The sequence below is a fragment of the Parasteatoda tepidariorum genome, chromosome 4, assembly GCF_982258835.1.
Source record: "Parasteatoda tepidariorum strain Cologne lab strain chromosome 4, Ptep-v5.0, whole genome shotgun sequence".
In the NCBI taxonomy this organism is placed as follows: domain Eukaryota; kingdom Metazoa; phylum Arthropoda; class Arachnida; order Araneae; family Theridiidae; genus Parasteatoda; species Parasteatoda tepidariorum.
Window position 1 is genome coordinate 83,287,803 of NC_141758.1, and position 16,330 is coordinate 83,304,132.

General features: G+C 31.9%; 3 protein-coding genes across 3 annotated transcripts in view; 1 reads left to right on the forward strand and 2 right to left on the reverse strand.

Moving 5' to 3' along the window:
• LOC107446254 (otoferlin) overlaps positions 1–776 on the reverse strand; it is a 28,074-nt gene extending 27,298 nt beyond the window's left edge. The window contains exon 1 of the mRNA XM_043052279.2: positions 621–776. Within this exon, the coding sequence (XP_042908213.2) occupies positions 621–758 (138 nt within the window). The 5' untranslated portion in view covers positions 759–776. The remainder of the gene's footprint in view (positions 1–620) is intronic.
• Positions 777–2,560: 1,784 nt separating this feature from the next.
• On the reverse strand, positions 2,561–8,186 carry LOC139425838 (fer-1-like protein 6). Its single transcript, XM_087162239.1, has 6 exons — positions 8,048–8,186; positions 7,331–7,464; positions 6,193–6,303; positions 5,262–5,399; positions 3,861–3,947; positions 2,561–2,587 (listed from the first exon to the last, which is right to left on the reverse strand). Exons 1-6 carry the CDS (start codon positions 8,184–8,186, stop codon positions 2,561–2,563), a joined length of 636 nt encoding a protein of 211 aa, XP_087018365.1.
• Positions 8,187–9,424: 1,238 nt separating this feature from the next.
• Positions 9,425–11,833, forward strand: LOC147811840 (52 kDa repressor of the inhibitor of the protein kinase-like). The gene has a single exon (XM_087162240.1). It carries the CDS (start codon positions 9,425–9,427, stop codon positions 11,831–11,833), a length of 2,409 nt encoding a protein of 802 aa, XP_087018366.1.
• Positions 11,834–16,330: the final 4,497 nt, after the last annotated feature.

Here is a 16,330-nt window from a genome sequence, read left to right on the forward strand (position 1 = left end):
ACTAACTCCTGTAACTATCTGGGTTTAATAATACCATATGATGATACTGGGTTATGATGATACCATAATCTTTGTAAATATAGGCGTCTTAAAGTTATATATTTTAGTACACTTTTTATTGACTTGCTATCGGATCGTAATACTAATATTAAATCTGTCTTACTAAATGGTACTGAAATCAAAATAACATGAAAAAACATTTGTTAGCAACATTTTAAAAAGAATCTTACATATCAAATAATCCCATAAAATTTGTAAGGCAGAAATTCTTGGAAAATCAAAACAGAAACCAAATAAACAGGAAATTAAAAACCATGAATAGAAATGGATTGGTCGTGTTCTAAGTAACCCTTAAAAATTTATAGTAAAATAATTTTTTGATTGGAAACCTGAGGACAATAGAAAAAGAGGAAGACCTAAAAAATACTTGGCGAAGGACGATTATAAATGAATTCAAAGGAATAAGCAAGAAGACATGGAGCGAAGCAAATTATCTCCACAAGAGCAGCTATGATCGACGCCCTATGCTGCGATTCGGAGTGAAGAGGAATATGTAAGGGGGTGTAACAAATCAAATACAACAAACTAGTTTAAATGTTAAAAAGTTAAATAAGACTTACAATATCTAAGTACTGCACCATGCGGCTGAAATTGGAATGTTTCTTGTAGTCGAAAATGGCATCCGATCTGATGAAGTGATCCTTGCATTCAACTTCGATGCAGGGTCGGGTTATTTCCAATAGGTGGACACGTTTCATTTTCCTCAATCCCCAAAACAGAATCTAAACATAAATTCGAAACATTAGAATGCATAGGCATGAAAACGCCCTTGCCATTAAACTGAATGTGGTTGGTTTTCGTTGTTTTCCTCGCCATAAAAGGCAAATGAGGGTTCCATTAAAAAAATCCTTCACAAAACGTAGTTTTTCCCAGTGCTTGATCAAAGAAATTCCTTGTCTACTGAGTTGGGTTCAAAATTACAAGGCTACGGAGTTGAATGCTCATAGTCGTAAATCCAAAACTGGGTCGATTGTTCAGCTCCAGTCAGAAAATAAAATGTGATCTAACAGCATGAAAGAGTTGGGAAGGATGAGACACTATCCTTTTTCCTTAAAACAAACAATTTTATTTATTTCTTATATGAATGATTGATGAGAGAGAAAGAGTGCTTATTTCTGAAACAGAATCTCATGATTCGAATCCAGGTGAAGACCAAGAAGGCATTCACCTACAAACTTTCCTTCGGTAACAACCCAATACGCGATCCACCTTACTTTTCTGAGTAGTTACTTTACGGATCGATAGGTGGAGGCACTAAAATCGTTGTTTTTCTGCTTTTTTTTTTCTATCCATCATTTACCATTTTCTATTTTCTAGCTATACTGCATGTCATTAAGGAAATATACGTCTAAATCATTGATAGAATTTAAAAAGAAAACTATAAATTGTTTTTAATTAATTTTAATAAATAAATTTAATATAAGTCATAATTTTTAAAAAAAATTGAATAAAAATTTTAGTTGCACCGATTCGTAAGTAAGCAGTAGATTTTATAGACAAGTTAAGTCGCAGACTTATAAAGTTATGTGGTATCAATTTGTAAAGTAACTATTAAGTTCGTAAAGTTCTGCCTCAGTAATAAATCAGAAACAGAAAATGGCATCTCATATTCAGAAAAAAAGAAGGAAAGAAACAATTTGCTTGATACAAAACAATACATTAACTGACTCATAAAGTACAGAAAATTTAAGTAAAAGTAAAAATAAAATCGAATAAACATATTTAAAACTAAGTTTTTAAGATGAGCTAAAAAAGAAAAAAATTATTACAATTTTCATCACATCAAAAAAATAAATAAATAAATAAATAAAAACGCAGCACCCTGAATAACTTTTAACCACTAACTTATGTATATCACTAACTTTTGGCGTAATGATCGGATCTGAACGATATAGGACTAAATCTTAATGGTTCCAGAGGGTGACCTTAAGTATGCAAATTAATTAAGGCAGACGATATTTTAAGTTACGAAATAAGATACAAAAACTTACTTTCTCTGAATAAAATTTTTTTTTGATAGATTTGGATTTCTAACCCCCAAATGTGTAGGTGGTAGCCGCAATCTGGGAAATATGCTCCTATAGTTTAGTCAAGAGGGTGATCCAAAGTTAGGACCCTATAATGTTAATTTTACTTTTCGCATATTTCGCCAATCTCGAAAGCTTTCTTACGCGAATTGAAAAAATTTTGTACACAATTATAAAATTCGTTTTTCCAAAGATAACTAACTTTAACTCAGTGGCGTGACAGCCCATAGAGGGCCAAGGCCTATTGCGCCCATCTCAGTTTTCAGACCTTTGGGCTCTGGGGTGCAAGAGCAGAAGTTCCGCCTGAATGGTCAGCCCAACGTGGAACCCTCAGTGTTTAGTTTCCAAGCATGCTTGGTACTCATTTGATCGACCCACTGAAGGAATGAAAGACTGAGTCAACCTTGCCCGGCCCGAGGATCGAACCAAAGACGACAGCGAACCAATGGCACGACAGCGTGAAGCGCTACCACTCAGCCACCGGGCGTCCAAAGATAACACTATGCAAAAAAATAAATTTTAGTAAATATTTATTTTTTATTATTATTATTTTATTAAATAATAGTCGAAAAAAATTTAAAGTGTAGGGTAATACAAATTTTTACGTCATGTCTGTAGTTAGTCTGTAAATTAACATTGCAAAATAAAAAATTTGAACAAAATCAGTTAAATAGTTCCTGAGAAATTGAGTTTTAAAGAAGTTTAATGTTCATTAGTTATTATAATTTAATTTCCTTTGATCAAAAGTTATTCAAGATGGTAATTTTTTTTTATTTTTTTTTTTTTTAGCATTGTACATTATTTTTGAAAGTCAGGAAATAGTAGGATTTACGTTGGGGTTAGAAATTTATTGCAAAAAGGCAAAAATGATGATCCCTAATATTTCGTTTTAGGTGTGAAGAAAATAAAATTATTTTCTTCTTTTTTACCACTGAAGAACAGTATTTTTAAAATTTTTACTGTGCTCCTTTCGTCACATTAGTTTCGTATCAGCTTAGGTTGCTTTAGATCGGAAAGGTGACATCGATAAAATGGAGATTAAGTTTGATTAAAACATTATGAACAGAATTTTTTTCATTACACTTAAATTGGTATTCGAGCACTCCAGATAGCAAAAAAAAGTTGGATTTTTCATTAACAAAAGAAATCAAATTTGGGAAAAAATTCTGCTAACAATGATCAAGAATTTATTGAACTATACATTGTTATAAAATTCAAAACTCCTGTGAAGATTTGAATGCTCCAGCTAATTGGAAGGTGTCCGAAATTACAAATGCAAAGGTTCACTGTGACGTTCACGAAAGCCAATTAATAAACACGTATTAATACAGTTTACCTAAAGTAAGAACTCCCCTAGCCATTCGTCTAGATCCTTGGTGGTGACTATGGTAACGAAATATAACTACTTCAAGTAGGGGTGTGGGGTCATTGTTTAGGACAGATTTTGGCTCGGGTCGAACAGAGAAAGGTAATCTTTTTCTTCGGTCTATTGTGTTAGCCCTAGAGTGAAGACAAGCTACCCTCCCTGAAATGCACTAGTTACGTTTTTATAGCAGCAGACGGTCTACGACATCGTGGCTGGGGGAGTTCTTAACGTAGACAAACTATAGTTATTTTTTTTTATAACCGCATCTAATTATATATTTTGATTGCGATCTCGTAACTTTTTCATGAATAAAATGTTAATTTCGGAGCAGTTCCAAAATAAAAACAATGTCAAATTTTAAAAAATAATTAAAAACTGCGAGTATTTAAAAAAAAATGACTTCTTACTTCTAATCTGTACTTGGAGAAATGAGGTCTTATATCGTCAGGTATCGGTAATATGCCCGTTTCCAAAGCAACCACACTTTGATCGCTCTAAATGAAGAGATGAAGCAAAAAATAATTACTAGAGACAAAAATTACATTCTCAAATACAGATAATTGCATAAGAAACGAACATCTTTTGATCTAATGCTCAAATATTTGAGTACTAGAGCTCTATTTTAATGATTTGAGGAACTAATCTTAAAAAAGGATACTTAATTAGCGTAGACAATAATTTAAATTAGTAAATCCGACATAAAAAACACATTTCCTTTCAATAAAAATGCCATTTTGTCTTCGGATTTTGATTAACCACAATCTGTAACAGCTTAGATTCCAATTAACGCCCTGGATTACCTAGCACAAGCATATTAGTCTAGCTAAACGTCACTCTTTTCGCCGCAACCTTCGTTTTTATTAGAAGCTAAGAATTAATGTAAAAAAGAGTTGTTTTTCAGAAGATAACTTAAGTTTTCTTCCCTTAAAAAGTAGACACAAGTCGTCTCTTTAATTTGGAAAAAATATTTTTTGTTCTAATTAACTTAGTTTTTATGCAATGGAAATAAAAAGTAATACGTTTTTTTTTTTTTTTCGTTTTTTTTAAATTTATTCATTCATGTAAGCTTTCCGAAAAAAAATTTATATTTTACTTCTATCTTTTCTTTTTCCTTCAATATTTTTCTCATGGCTCTTATTTAAAATCACTTTCATCAAAATATTTGAAACAAAAATAAGGTAATAGCAAACTATAAATTGCAAGAGTTTTAATTAAAAGAATGAAGCGTAGAGAGGATTTTACAGTAGAAATATTTACTCCAGCAAGATTGAAAAAAAAATAATTTATGGCCATTTCTGAACAGTGAGGCAGCTCCACTTTATTTCCTTCTGAGAGTCATTTTAATTAATTCATGCATTCTGAGTCTTAAATAAAGTCTAACAAATGAATTGTTTTTACCTATTGCAGATCCACTTTAATTCATTCCGAGATATAACGCCTTTAACTCTAACGAATGTGTTTTTCTTAATGCAGTTCTACTTTCTGAGTTATAGAGCCTTCAAGTCGAACAAATGTGTTTTTTCCCATTGCAGATCCACTTTAATTCATTCTGAGACATAAAGCCTTCAAGTTTAACGAATGTGTTTTTCGTATAAAAGTTTCACTTCAAATCATTCTGAGATACAGAGCCTTAAAGTCTAACGAATATGTTGTATTTCTTGTCATATTTGTGGTGGCATTTGTTTGGTAGCAGAAATGGCCAGGAATTTAGTAATTGTTTTTAATAAAAGTTAACTCCATCTTTTTGCTTAATTAATATAAATCCCTATTTAAATACAGCCTTCAAAAAACGTGTTCATAAAACTTACTTTAAAAATTTCAAAGGATGCAAGCAAATTTGCATCATCTGCTGAACCCATCAATTCAACTTCATGCCACCGAAGACGTCTGGGATGCTGAGAAAGATGTAATGTAGTTACCATTCTTCCCAAAAATCTTGGCTTTTCCTTAAAAACGGAGTAATCAGAATTAGTAATGAAAAAAGTATTTCTCTTTGTTAAGTTAACCTTGCGGAACTAACAAATACCCTATTAAATAGACAGATAACCACTTACACCGTTGAAGAAGAGCTAGTATATAATCGTTGATCAGGAAGAAGTCTCATTAAACTGAACACTTAGACGTTTGAAATTTAGAGCAAAGTTCAAGAAACTTCCTTAACCTTCCTTTCCTAAATCGATAATCATTAGGCGAAAAGATTCCTGCTTTTTGTGAAAATGTCAAAATTATTTTGCACTATTTTGATATCCATAGTAAGGATTAAGCAAGGGAAATTTCTGAAAAATTAAATAAACTTTGAATTGAAAAACTGGATAATAAGCTTTATGTAGTTAATACCAAATATCAAATATTCACTCGTGTTACCTAATGATCGGCAACTTTCACCTTATGTGTTTAGGTTTTATGGCAACCTTAAAAAGTAATTTACGTTGAGCTAAGATATTGAAATTTTCTAAAAAATTTTGAAACCCTACTACTTTTTCCCATTTATTTCGAAAAGAAAGCGAGGATCATTACAAGGAGTGTAAAATTATATGGCAAGGGAAGATATATGGAGAACACCTTGCATATGTTCCTTTTTAATACTTTAACTGTGAAATCCAATATATATATAATGTGAAAACTAACTGTAAAATCTATAATCTCTATACTAATTCGTGAGATTCGGTGGATGATTATTTAACTAATGTTTTAAGAAAGTATGCAATGTTTTTTTAAAGAATACGAATATGTACTTACCAATGCCAATATTTCGACGATAATTGCTACTTCAGACACCGTTTTCTCCAGCAAAAGTCCGGGAAATATCAGTGTTTCATCCCAGACGGGACTTAATGTGTTCTCTGATACCTGAAGCAGTTAAACAACGCTTAAATTGTGAGGATACCACTCTACCATAAAACCCAAAACAACCAGAAATCGAAAGGTTTTTGAAACCATGGCAAAATGCAAGGTAAAAACCATGATATTTATGATCAAAACCTCTTTCATCAAAACTATTCATAGCTAGATATTAAATTTTATTCCAGCAATACTAAAAGATTAAAAAATAAGAGATAAAATCCTATGCTAAAGTAAGAACTTATTATTTAAAATATTATACAACCTAGATGGTTTAAAAAGTGGATTTGAAATATAAATACTCTTTTGAAATTATTACATATTACAAATAGTAATTCGCAAAATTAAAAAAAATGCTCCAGCTTTTTTTTTGTTCTGTATATGAATTTAATGTTAAACAACAAACAACGTTTCATACTGTCAATGATTCCCTATACAGATTAAATACATTCTTAATATTCTTGCAGAGCTTATAGCATCGGTCATCGAGATGATAACTAAGCGATTTCGTCATTAATTTTGCACTTAAGTTTATTTCACTCCAATTATTGTTAATTTTCAATTATTTTATTTAGAAATTATTTTTAAGGAAGTAATTGCAAAATAAACGTGTTGCTTCATATGGTTTTTAAATAAATAATTCGGTGTCGTTTTTGAGTTTGTTATTGAGTTTGCATGTTGTTCCACGTTATATAACGTTAAGAAAAATCCACTCTGACGTCATCACGACGTTCTTTAAAAGTTGCTCCTAGTTCAAGGTGCTAGAGTTATATGACTATAAGCCATACCGTTTCCAAAAATAGCATTTTCACATCAAACTGTTCCTTAGTATTATTCGAGATAGATACTTTACAACAGTTTTTGAAATGGCTACTAGATGGTAGCACAATGCACGGAAGCAACTTATTGCCTGCATAGAAATTGTGATGCTTTTCACCAAAAACGCTCTCTTGAATATGTGACTTTTCCTTATTTTGCTTCACTTTTTTTGTATCTACTGATGAAAGGAAAAATTTGAATGTGAGATTTAATTTACCTGTGTTGTGAGGGCAGTGTTTTTCACATACACCTTTGCAAAACAATCAGGATTCCGACGACTTAAATTAGAGTAGGAAAGAGATCGAGCCTGATATAGATGTGCTCTAACCTCATACATTTCTTGATCTTCATCTGTAAGAATAGAAATTAATATTACATTCTGCCATAAGAAAAGAAAACAGAATACTTATCGGTTATAGTGTTGGCGCATCCGGCTCGCCCCGACCACAACGCTGGCGTAAAATGTCTGCAATGGGATTATGAGTTAGATTCTCCTAGCGATTGGGCAAACTGCGAGAGGTTTTCGAGGTTTTGTCTTCCATTTAACGTAAATTTGAATAAGTTCCAATAAAAAGTCCTCCACGAAGAAAATTTTGCCTTTAAGCTTGATCCAGGTGTCCTCTTGCCTTGCGAGTTTGGTTTAATATTACAAGATTATGGATGTCTTGGCTTTGAAAGCTTTGAACCCAAGAAAGGGTTAGATGTTCAATACTCCGTCTATAGATTAAATTAAAATTGAACCTGTTTTGTACACTTGTTTTCTTGATCGTGATTTGCCAAATTTCGATTGAGTTTTTATTTTTTTCCTCTTTTAACTTTCCATCTGCAAACTCAAGCATGCGTACTTTTTTTTTACGAAGATATTAAAATCTATATTAAGGGTGATTATTACGGAACATTCAGTGTTTCTTTTCTTTCTTTTCCAGATTCATACCTGTTGATTGAAGAACTACTGGTTCATCGTGGTCACCATCTCCACCCTGTATCTTTGACATTCCTTTAGCTAATAATTCGAAGGAATAATTCTGATGCCTGCATGGCCCCAGCCACAAAGAACACTCAATTTTGGCCATGAGGGAGATCTCTGTTTTTCTTTTCCTGCTGATTGGCTAATAATGGGAAAATACAATAATAGTTTAAGAAGTAATGATGTTAATACTGTTATATGAACCTGTTGCATAAATACTACTTTATGATAAATCATGGTATTTAATTCTACAAGGTTACATTATCTAATATTATGAGTTTAATGATAAATGCCGTTATATTCGAAATTATTTTTTATTTGCTCAGCTTTCTAAAGTTGTAGTCCTATTGCGTAAAAGTAATTTCAGATATAGTTTACGTAAATTAAAGTTTTAACGTTTGGTTAGCACATTTTAATTGAACAAAAATTGTTTGCTCATTCCCACTCTTAAAAATAAAGTATTTACATTGAATTGCACGAAATTTAAATTTCTGTTTTTAAAAACCCATCCAGCTCCAAAATGAATTGCAAAACCCACCTTCATATGCTTCTTTCCCTCTTTATTAGGTTTAGGTGTTCCCTCTATCAAAGAGTTTTGGTTCAAATCTGATTTTGGATAGTATTGCAAAAAATCAACTTTTCTTGAACGTTTTGGAGAAGGCTGGTTTGCAACTAAACAACACAATTAAAAAATAGATTTTTTTTGTCATATACCTGTTTAGGCAGTGGAGGTGCAATTGTTCCTATTTTTCAGTGGCGCCATCTATGGCCAGGAATTCGACTTCTGCCACGCCATTCACACAACCACAGCCCATTTATAGGGCGGGTCACATTCACCCACAAAGGAGAAAGGACATAGAACACAGTTAAGAGAGAAAGAAACATCCATGCCTTGCCCCGGATTCGGACCCAGCACCTTTCTGATGCAATGACAGTTCCCTGCCCCCTACACAGGCCGGTCGGCAAAAAATTGACTAAAGGGTTTTATAAATATCTGGTCAGTACAGGGGCGTATATATGGGGGGTGCCGAGGGGGCCAGGGCCCCTCCCGAAATCCGAAGGAAAAAAATTATATATATACACGTATAATTTGTTGATATTCGGATGGCTTTGCTAGCAAATAGTTTCCGAAAAAAAGTATAGATGGCGCTAAGAGTATCGTAAATCTAAAATGAAGGCTTACAATGAAGGCGTGGCCTATTTTGAAGACCCAATCGAGATTTTGAATAGGTTCCTTTTCGAAGATTTTAGACTGTTCCAGAAATCAAAGCTTCTCGAATTCATGAGCTCTAACTCAATCTATATAAGCGTGAAACATTTGTTGTTAAGTCAATTGCATTCATAATGAAGAGACAAGCTTCTATTATAAATTTTTTTGCAAAAAAACAGATTGTAAATAAGTCTATTAGCGACAGTACTGAAGTTGGCTGTGCTACTAAGAATGTTTCTTCTGGTTTCGAAGGTATTGGTACGGTTGATCCACATCCAGCCCCACTTACAGAGGACTTCAGCCAGGTAAAAAGAAATATCTATGATATTGGAAACTATTGTCAAAACGATTCCGTTCGTTCGTTAACAAATGAAGAAAAAATTTCGCTTGTAGAAAATGTTTGGAAACCACAACCTGCATACAAATTTCCTTCTAATTCCAGTTGTTCTACTTCAACCCATACTAGAACTTTTCAAATGAAATGGTTAGAAGAATTTGAGTGGTTAGCTTATTCTGAAGAAAAATCCGGATCTTTTTGTAAATATTGCGTAATATTTTCACCTTCCAATACTGTAGGAAAAGGAGATCATCAAGTAACAGGGGCATTAGTAACACGGGCATTTAATAATTTGAAAAAAGCCAAGGAAATATTTCGTAAACATGAAAATTGCATTTATCATAAAACATCAGTTTTGATTGCTGAAGACACAAAATCCATTGTAAAAAAAAAAGCTGACAGTGTTATCAATCAAGTCAATTCTCAAAGAAAATTGGATATTGAAAAAAACAGAAAAAGATTGATTCCTATTATACAAACTATAAGATTTTGTGGAAGGCAACAAATAGCAGTGAGAGGTCATCGTGATGGTGGACGAATAGGCCTAGAAGAACCCGAAAAAAATGACGGAAATTTTCGATCATTGCTGAGATACCGAGCTAACAGTGGAGATAAAGACCTTAAAGATCAATTAATGAACAGTGGTGGGAAGAGTATGTACACCAGTTCTTTTATACAAAACGAAATCATTGACACGTTTGGTCATTTAATCCAATCTCAAATTGTGACAAATGTCAGGAGGTCTATTTTTTATTCCATTTTAGCAGATGAAACCACTGACATTAGCCAAGTAGAGCAGTTTTCTCTTTGCGTACGGTATGTTGAAGACCAATCATACGAAATTAGAGAAGATTTTTTAACTTTCGTCCCCGTTCATGACGTTACTGGTGCAGGCTTAGCTAACACAGTGTTGGAGACCTTGTCAAGTTTAGGATTTGACTTAAAGAAAATGAGAGGTCAAGGATACGACGGTGCTTCCGCGATGAGAGGGCAATTCAGAGGGGTACAAGCTTTTATCAGAGAAAAACTTCCACTGGCCTTGTATACACATTGTTCATCACATAGTCTAAATTTGTGTTTGTCAGATGCAAGTAACATCCCTTCTATAAGAAATTGCATGGGCGTTATCAAAGAAGTCTGCGGATTTTTCCACAAGTCAGCCAAAAGAACTGAAATACTGAAATCGACGATATCTGACTGCTGTCCTGAACAGAAAAAAAAGAAACTTATTTCACTCTGTGAAACACGATGGGTGGATAGGCACGACTCTGTGTTTTTGTTTAAAGATATTTTAGAACCAATCATTCTCTCTCTTTTGAAAATAGAAGAAGAATCAAGTGACTCAGCACCTAAGGCACATGCTCTAGGTAGTTCTATCAGTCAATTTCAATTTCTTGTCAATCTTTTTCTTTTGAGCCGCATGCTGTCAACTACACATAACTTATCCGAGACGCTTCAAAAAAGAAACATAGATCTTTCTCAAGCCATGGCAAATGTTACAAGCGTCTTAGATCTGCTATCGAAGCAAAGGGCAAATGCTGAAGACAACTTTAAAACCCTGTATGTTGAAGTAAAGGAATTTGCTGAAAAACTCGACATTAAAGAAGAGATTCCAAGAATTTGTCGTCTTCAAACAGCCCGCAACAACGTACCTTACAGCACAAAGGAAGAGTACTATCGACGAATTGTTTATGTACCTTACCTTGACGATTTTTGTAATTCCCTAAAGGAACGCTTTCAATCTCACAAGGAAACAGTTGCATCCTTACAACACATACTTCCAGAATTTTGTATAAAAACAGATTTCAGTTCTCTGGAAGCTGCTTTCAATTTCTACGAAGACGATTTGTCCCATAAAGAGATCGTGAAAAGTGAATTTACGTTATGGAGAGAAAAGTGGAGTCGGGATAAATCTGAAGATCTTCCCAAAACAGCAATTTGTTGTTTAGAAAAATGTGACAAGACTTTCTTCCCTAACATTTATATTCTTTTAAAATTACTAGCAGTTCTACCTGTTTCTGTTGCGACTGTGGAAAGAAGCTTCTCAAGTTTAAGAAGACTGAAGTCTTACTTAAGAAACACCACTTCGGAAAATAGACTTAATGGACTTGCATTACTTTCCATCCATAGAGACGTTAAAATAAGCGATGAAGAAGTACTTGATAAGTTTGCAAGTGTACCAAGAAATCTGAACTTTGTTTTGTAAATTTTACTTAAAAAGACAAACTTCTTATATATAAATATATATATATATATATATATATATATATATATATATATATATATGTATGTACAGTCGTCAATCCAAATAAAATCTGTTACGTTCAATTTTGTTTACTCATAGTTTATAAACTGAAAGCATAAAAAAAATGATAACGAGATTGTTTAGTTCCAACACTTAAGTTTTTTTTAGACTAAAAATAAAATTAAATGTTGGGCCCCCTCCAAAATTTTAACTTATATTCGCCACTGGGTCAGTAGATATTTAAGTTTTTCAAAGCTATGTGTATATATATATATATATATATATATATATATATATATATATATATATATATATATATATATATATAGTATACTTTTAGATTTTTAACAGAGATTTATATTTAAGGACATAAGTTAGAACAGTATTTGTTTTTATTTCATATCCCACAATTTTTCCCCATTTTAATTTTGGATAAAAGATTTCGTAAAAAATTAGTTTTAGTGTTTTAGGTTTTAAAATTAAGTTTATACGTCTTTGGTTTCAAATTTTTAAATGATATCCTTTAGAAAGGAAGAAATTATCACTTTTAGCAAATTTACTTACGGACAAGAAAAAAGTCTGCCTTTTCCCACAACTTTGCCCTCTTTCATGGTCTCTGACAGCAAACAAAATTTCATTGGCAGGTACAGTAACATAACCAATTCGTTTCGAATTGCATTCCATCCATAACACAATGTCTGGAAACATCACTTGTGGCTACATAAATAATACAATTCACCAAATAGAAGATTTGATCAAAAATTCAAACATAAAGACACAGAAAAATAACTATAACTCTTTGGTGCAGTGTACATAGTAATGAGATTACTATTGAACAAATTGAACTAACTAATAAGAAACTAATAAGTAATAATCAATAATAAGATTAATACAAGATACGCCGTAGTAACCGTCATTTAGTTAGAAGTTTAGAACGTTTTATTTTATTTTAATTTATAATCGGTGTTGAACATTCCATTCATTTCGAGTTGGTGAATTGCAATGGTCAACTCGGTAGCTTTGTAATTTTGAACGCAACCAAGAAGACAAGCGAACTTTTAGATGGAACTTGCCCTCGTCCCCTTATATGGAAACAAAAAAAGCCTAAAAACCTTTCCTGATTAACCAGACGGCGAGAGAATTTGGATCCATGTTCCCTCTACTATTATTTTATACTAGTACCGAGGTTTGTGCGATCGGGGAGCATTATGCGTCTGACCAGCTGTCACCAGGATTCGAACAGGGGTCAATGCCCTGGGGACCGCGTGAAGGTCAAGGGATAGAGTGATCATAGATATGTATAAATTCCGTTTAGAAGGCCAATAAAAAGTGAAGATGAAAGTCCTTCATATCTAAGAGTACAGTTTAACATTTAAATGCGAAAAAGCAAAAACTTTTTCTATTTCTGCTTAGTCATTTAATTTTTTTTTATCTTATAATTGTCGTTGAACAGCTAAATCAATTTTTTGGGTTTGTGACTACTATTGTTCAACTCCGTATCCTTGTGATTTTGCACAAAATCCGGAAAGCTCCCGGGCACCTCCACTCGCCGCGGTTTTATTAGTCAACTGTTTCACCGCCTTATCTAGTAACCCTCACTCAGAGGCAACCCTACGCTCGCCGCAATACAGCACTCGCAAAAGTCATAAGCGAATCTTCGCACTCATGGATATTTTTAAAAGTTGCTTGTTGAATTAAGTTAAAATTTTATCCTCGTTTAAGACTAGAAAATTCAAATAACGAGATCAAAATACTTCGTCCTTCTATAAAGAAAAAGCTACATACACACAATTATTTCAGTTAATTACATACATATTGCGGTTAAAAAAAATTTCAAATAGAAACTATTCTTGCAAATTAATCTGGAGTAATAAAATATTTATATCTTCAGAATATTCAATTTCTTTTGAATATCTTAATTAATAAACAAAGTTTAAAAAAATAATCCCCTATATAAATCATCGCATTATTAAGTGCACATATTTTTGAAGATAAAAGTATTAAAAAAAATTTACGCAGTTTGAAAAATAATTATTTTTATTTCCTTCATTTTTACGATGTGTTTTCAATTGTTTCTATTTTGGAAAAAATATGTATTCTTCAAAATGCTTACAATATCTTAAAAACATTGCATATATTTTATACTGAACAACTTTTGATTGACAATATTTTCTTCATAAGAGAGTCCTTAAAAAATTTGAAAATATTTTCATTAAATTTGTTCAAATATTTTCTGTAAAATGCGTGCTATTATGAAAACAAGGAGAAAAAATATTTTTAGTAAAGTCATGACATAAAGAAACAAATCTATGACATATTCACTACTATTTTCGTATAGATAATTTATTTTTTATAACATCAAATCATATTTATTAAAACTTAAAGTTGTGGCTGATCAACTTTTTTTAATGTTTCTTAAGTTTGTCAGTGAAAATTCCGATATTTTCCATTTTTCTTGCTTCTATCACTATTATTTGTATATATCTGAAATTACTCACCTTCGTTTTAATTGTTTCCTAATTAATTTTATCATATATTTTGCTACATATATTTATCCTTTCATTCTATGCTTCATTAATTTCATAACTTATCCATCTTGTAACTTTTTATTCATAATTTTATAACAACTTTAGCTCATTAGATTCTATAACTCAACAATTGGTATACATATTTTATAATTTCTTTATTCAATTTTTGGGCTTCTAAATAAGATATGAAAAAAATACTATGAAAATTATTACATTTATTGTCAATCTAAAATTAGGCCTTTTTTCCTCCTAAGTGCGAAAACACATTTACTAACTTAATGTAACGTAATTTAACACGATTCATCTTTCTTAATAAGAACGATTCAGAGAAAAGCAGGATCAGTAAAAGTGAAATGTGTATTTTAATTTATATTCTGCTTCAAAAATGAGACAAAAGAGACACAGAAAACTTTTCTGTTATTATTTAATAGTATTCATTAGTCTTTAAAATTCCAAAAGAATTTTTAAGTTGCTGGAATCATACAATAGTCTCATTTGTAACAACTTGTTTTTTAATTTTTTTTCACACAATAGCTTTTATTGTATGTAATTTGCTTTAAAAGTTCAAACATTTATTCTTAGATTGTCATGCAGTCTGTGTGTCTGAAAACTGTATGACCTATTTTATTTTATTTGTTCCTTGCAGAATGGTAATAATTGTTTCTTATTTGGTAATAAAAATCTTACTTTTGCTGAGATCGCAAGAGTTTTGTTTTATTATCATAACATCGATTATTTTTTTGAGAAAAGTGTAAGTCCTCAGCCTTTCAACCATATTGCTTTAAAACTACTTTATTTATTTAAAGTAAATTATTAAATTTAAAAATTGTTAAGATTCTCTTATTTGACTCAATATCTTGTCTTTAATGAATCAGAAATAAATAAACAGATTGTCCTTATATGATATGAGTTTTAAAAACCACGTGAGAGAGCTCGGGAACAAAACAGAATGATCCGCCGGTGTTTTATAAAAAGGGCCGCCGGCAGTATTGGACAAATTCAAGGACCTATCAAGTTTTTCAAGCACTTTCAAGAACATGATATGAGAATGTCAAAGTTGATGCTTACTGTTTACATTATATTTTTATTTTACAAATCATAAAAAGTTTTCTTTAATCAAAATTGTGTTCACCTCATAAATACACTTTAACTGCTACAAATGTTTAAGTCCTGGCTACCAAAGCTGTGGAGTTGGCTAATACGTATGAAGGAATTTATAGTTTGGGACATAACATTTACAAGAAAGTGTCAAATCTAAGTACAATTGTTTGGAAGCAAATATTATTCGCACTGCAAATCATTACATCAAATTTAATCATAGATATCAATGTCAGAAAAGTAAAAAAGAATAAATTCATGTATAAAGCTGACAGCAACAATCTCCTCATTATTACACGTATATAAAATGAAAATGCTTAAAACTCATAAATTGTGTAGTTACTTAAATTAAAGGTTTTAAAAACTAAACAATAAGGTACAAAACCCTGCTGTATTATTGAATATTGCGTCCACATGCTTGATAAAGACACCATAAATTATTTGCAATAAATTTATAAAAATAATTATAAAGCTATATTCTACTCATATATCCTATACCCACAACAAAACTTTATCCTAAAAAGGATATAAAAAAGTAAGAAATAAATATGTGTTTCAGGAAGTCCGAATAAAAAGAGAATGATAATACACAAAAACTTTTAAAGCAGCTAAATTTATTCACACCTCATGTTCACTCATGCGTTTTTTAAATCGTATGTCGCAAGTGAAACATGCGCGAATTAATATTCGAAGATTTTCGCGAGAAAATTTGAAACCCGACTTGGCGAATGTAACATTGGCGAATTTCAAAATACGGTGCCAAAGAAGTGCCCGGGAGTCGACAATGTGTAAAGTCGCCCGCGTGAAGGTCAAGGGATAGAGTGATCATAGA

Bases quoted from the DNA above. Each gene is read 5' to 3' on its own strand.
- LOC147811840 (XM_087162240.1), top strand. From the start codon at position 9,425: ATGAAGAGACAAGCTTCTATTATAAATTTTTTTGCAAAAAAACAGATT.
- LOC139425838 (XM_087162239.1), bottom strand. From the start codon at position 8,186: ATGGCCAAAATTGAGTGTTCTTTGTGGCTGGGGCCATGCAGGCATCAG. The intron at 3,948-5,261 runs GTAAGTTTTATG...CTCTTCATTTAG, and splicing joins CATCCTTTGAAATTTTTAAA to AGCGATCAAAGTGTGGTTGC. The intron at 2,588-3,860 runs GTAAGAAGTCAT...TTTTTTGCATAG, and splicing joins TCTCCAAGTACAGATTAGAA to TGTTATCTTTGGACGCCCGG.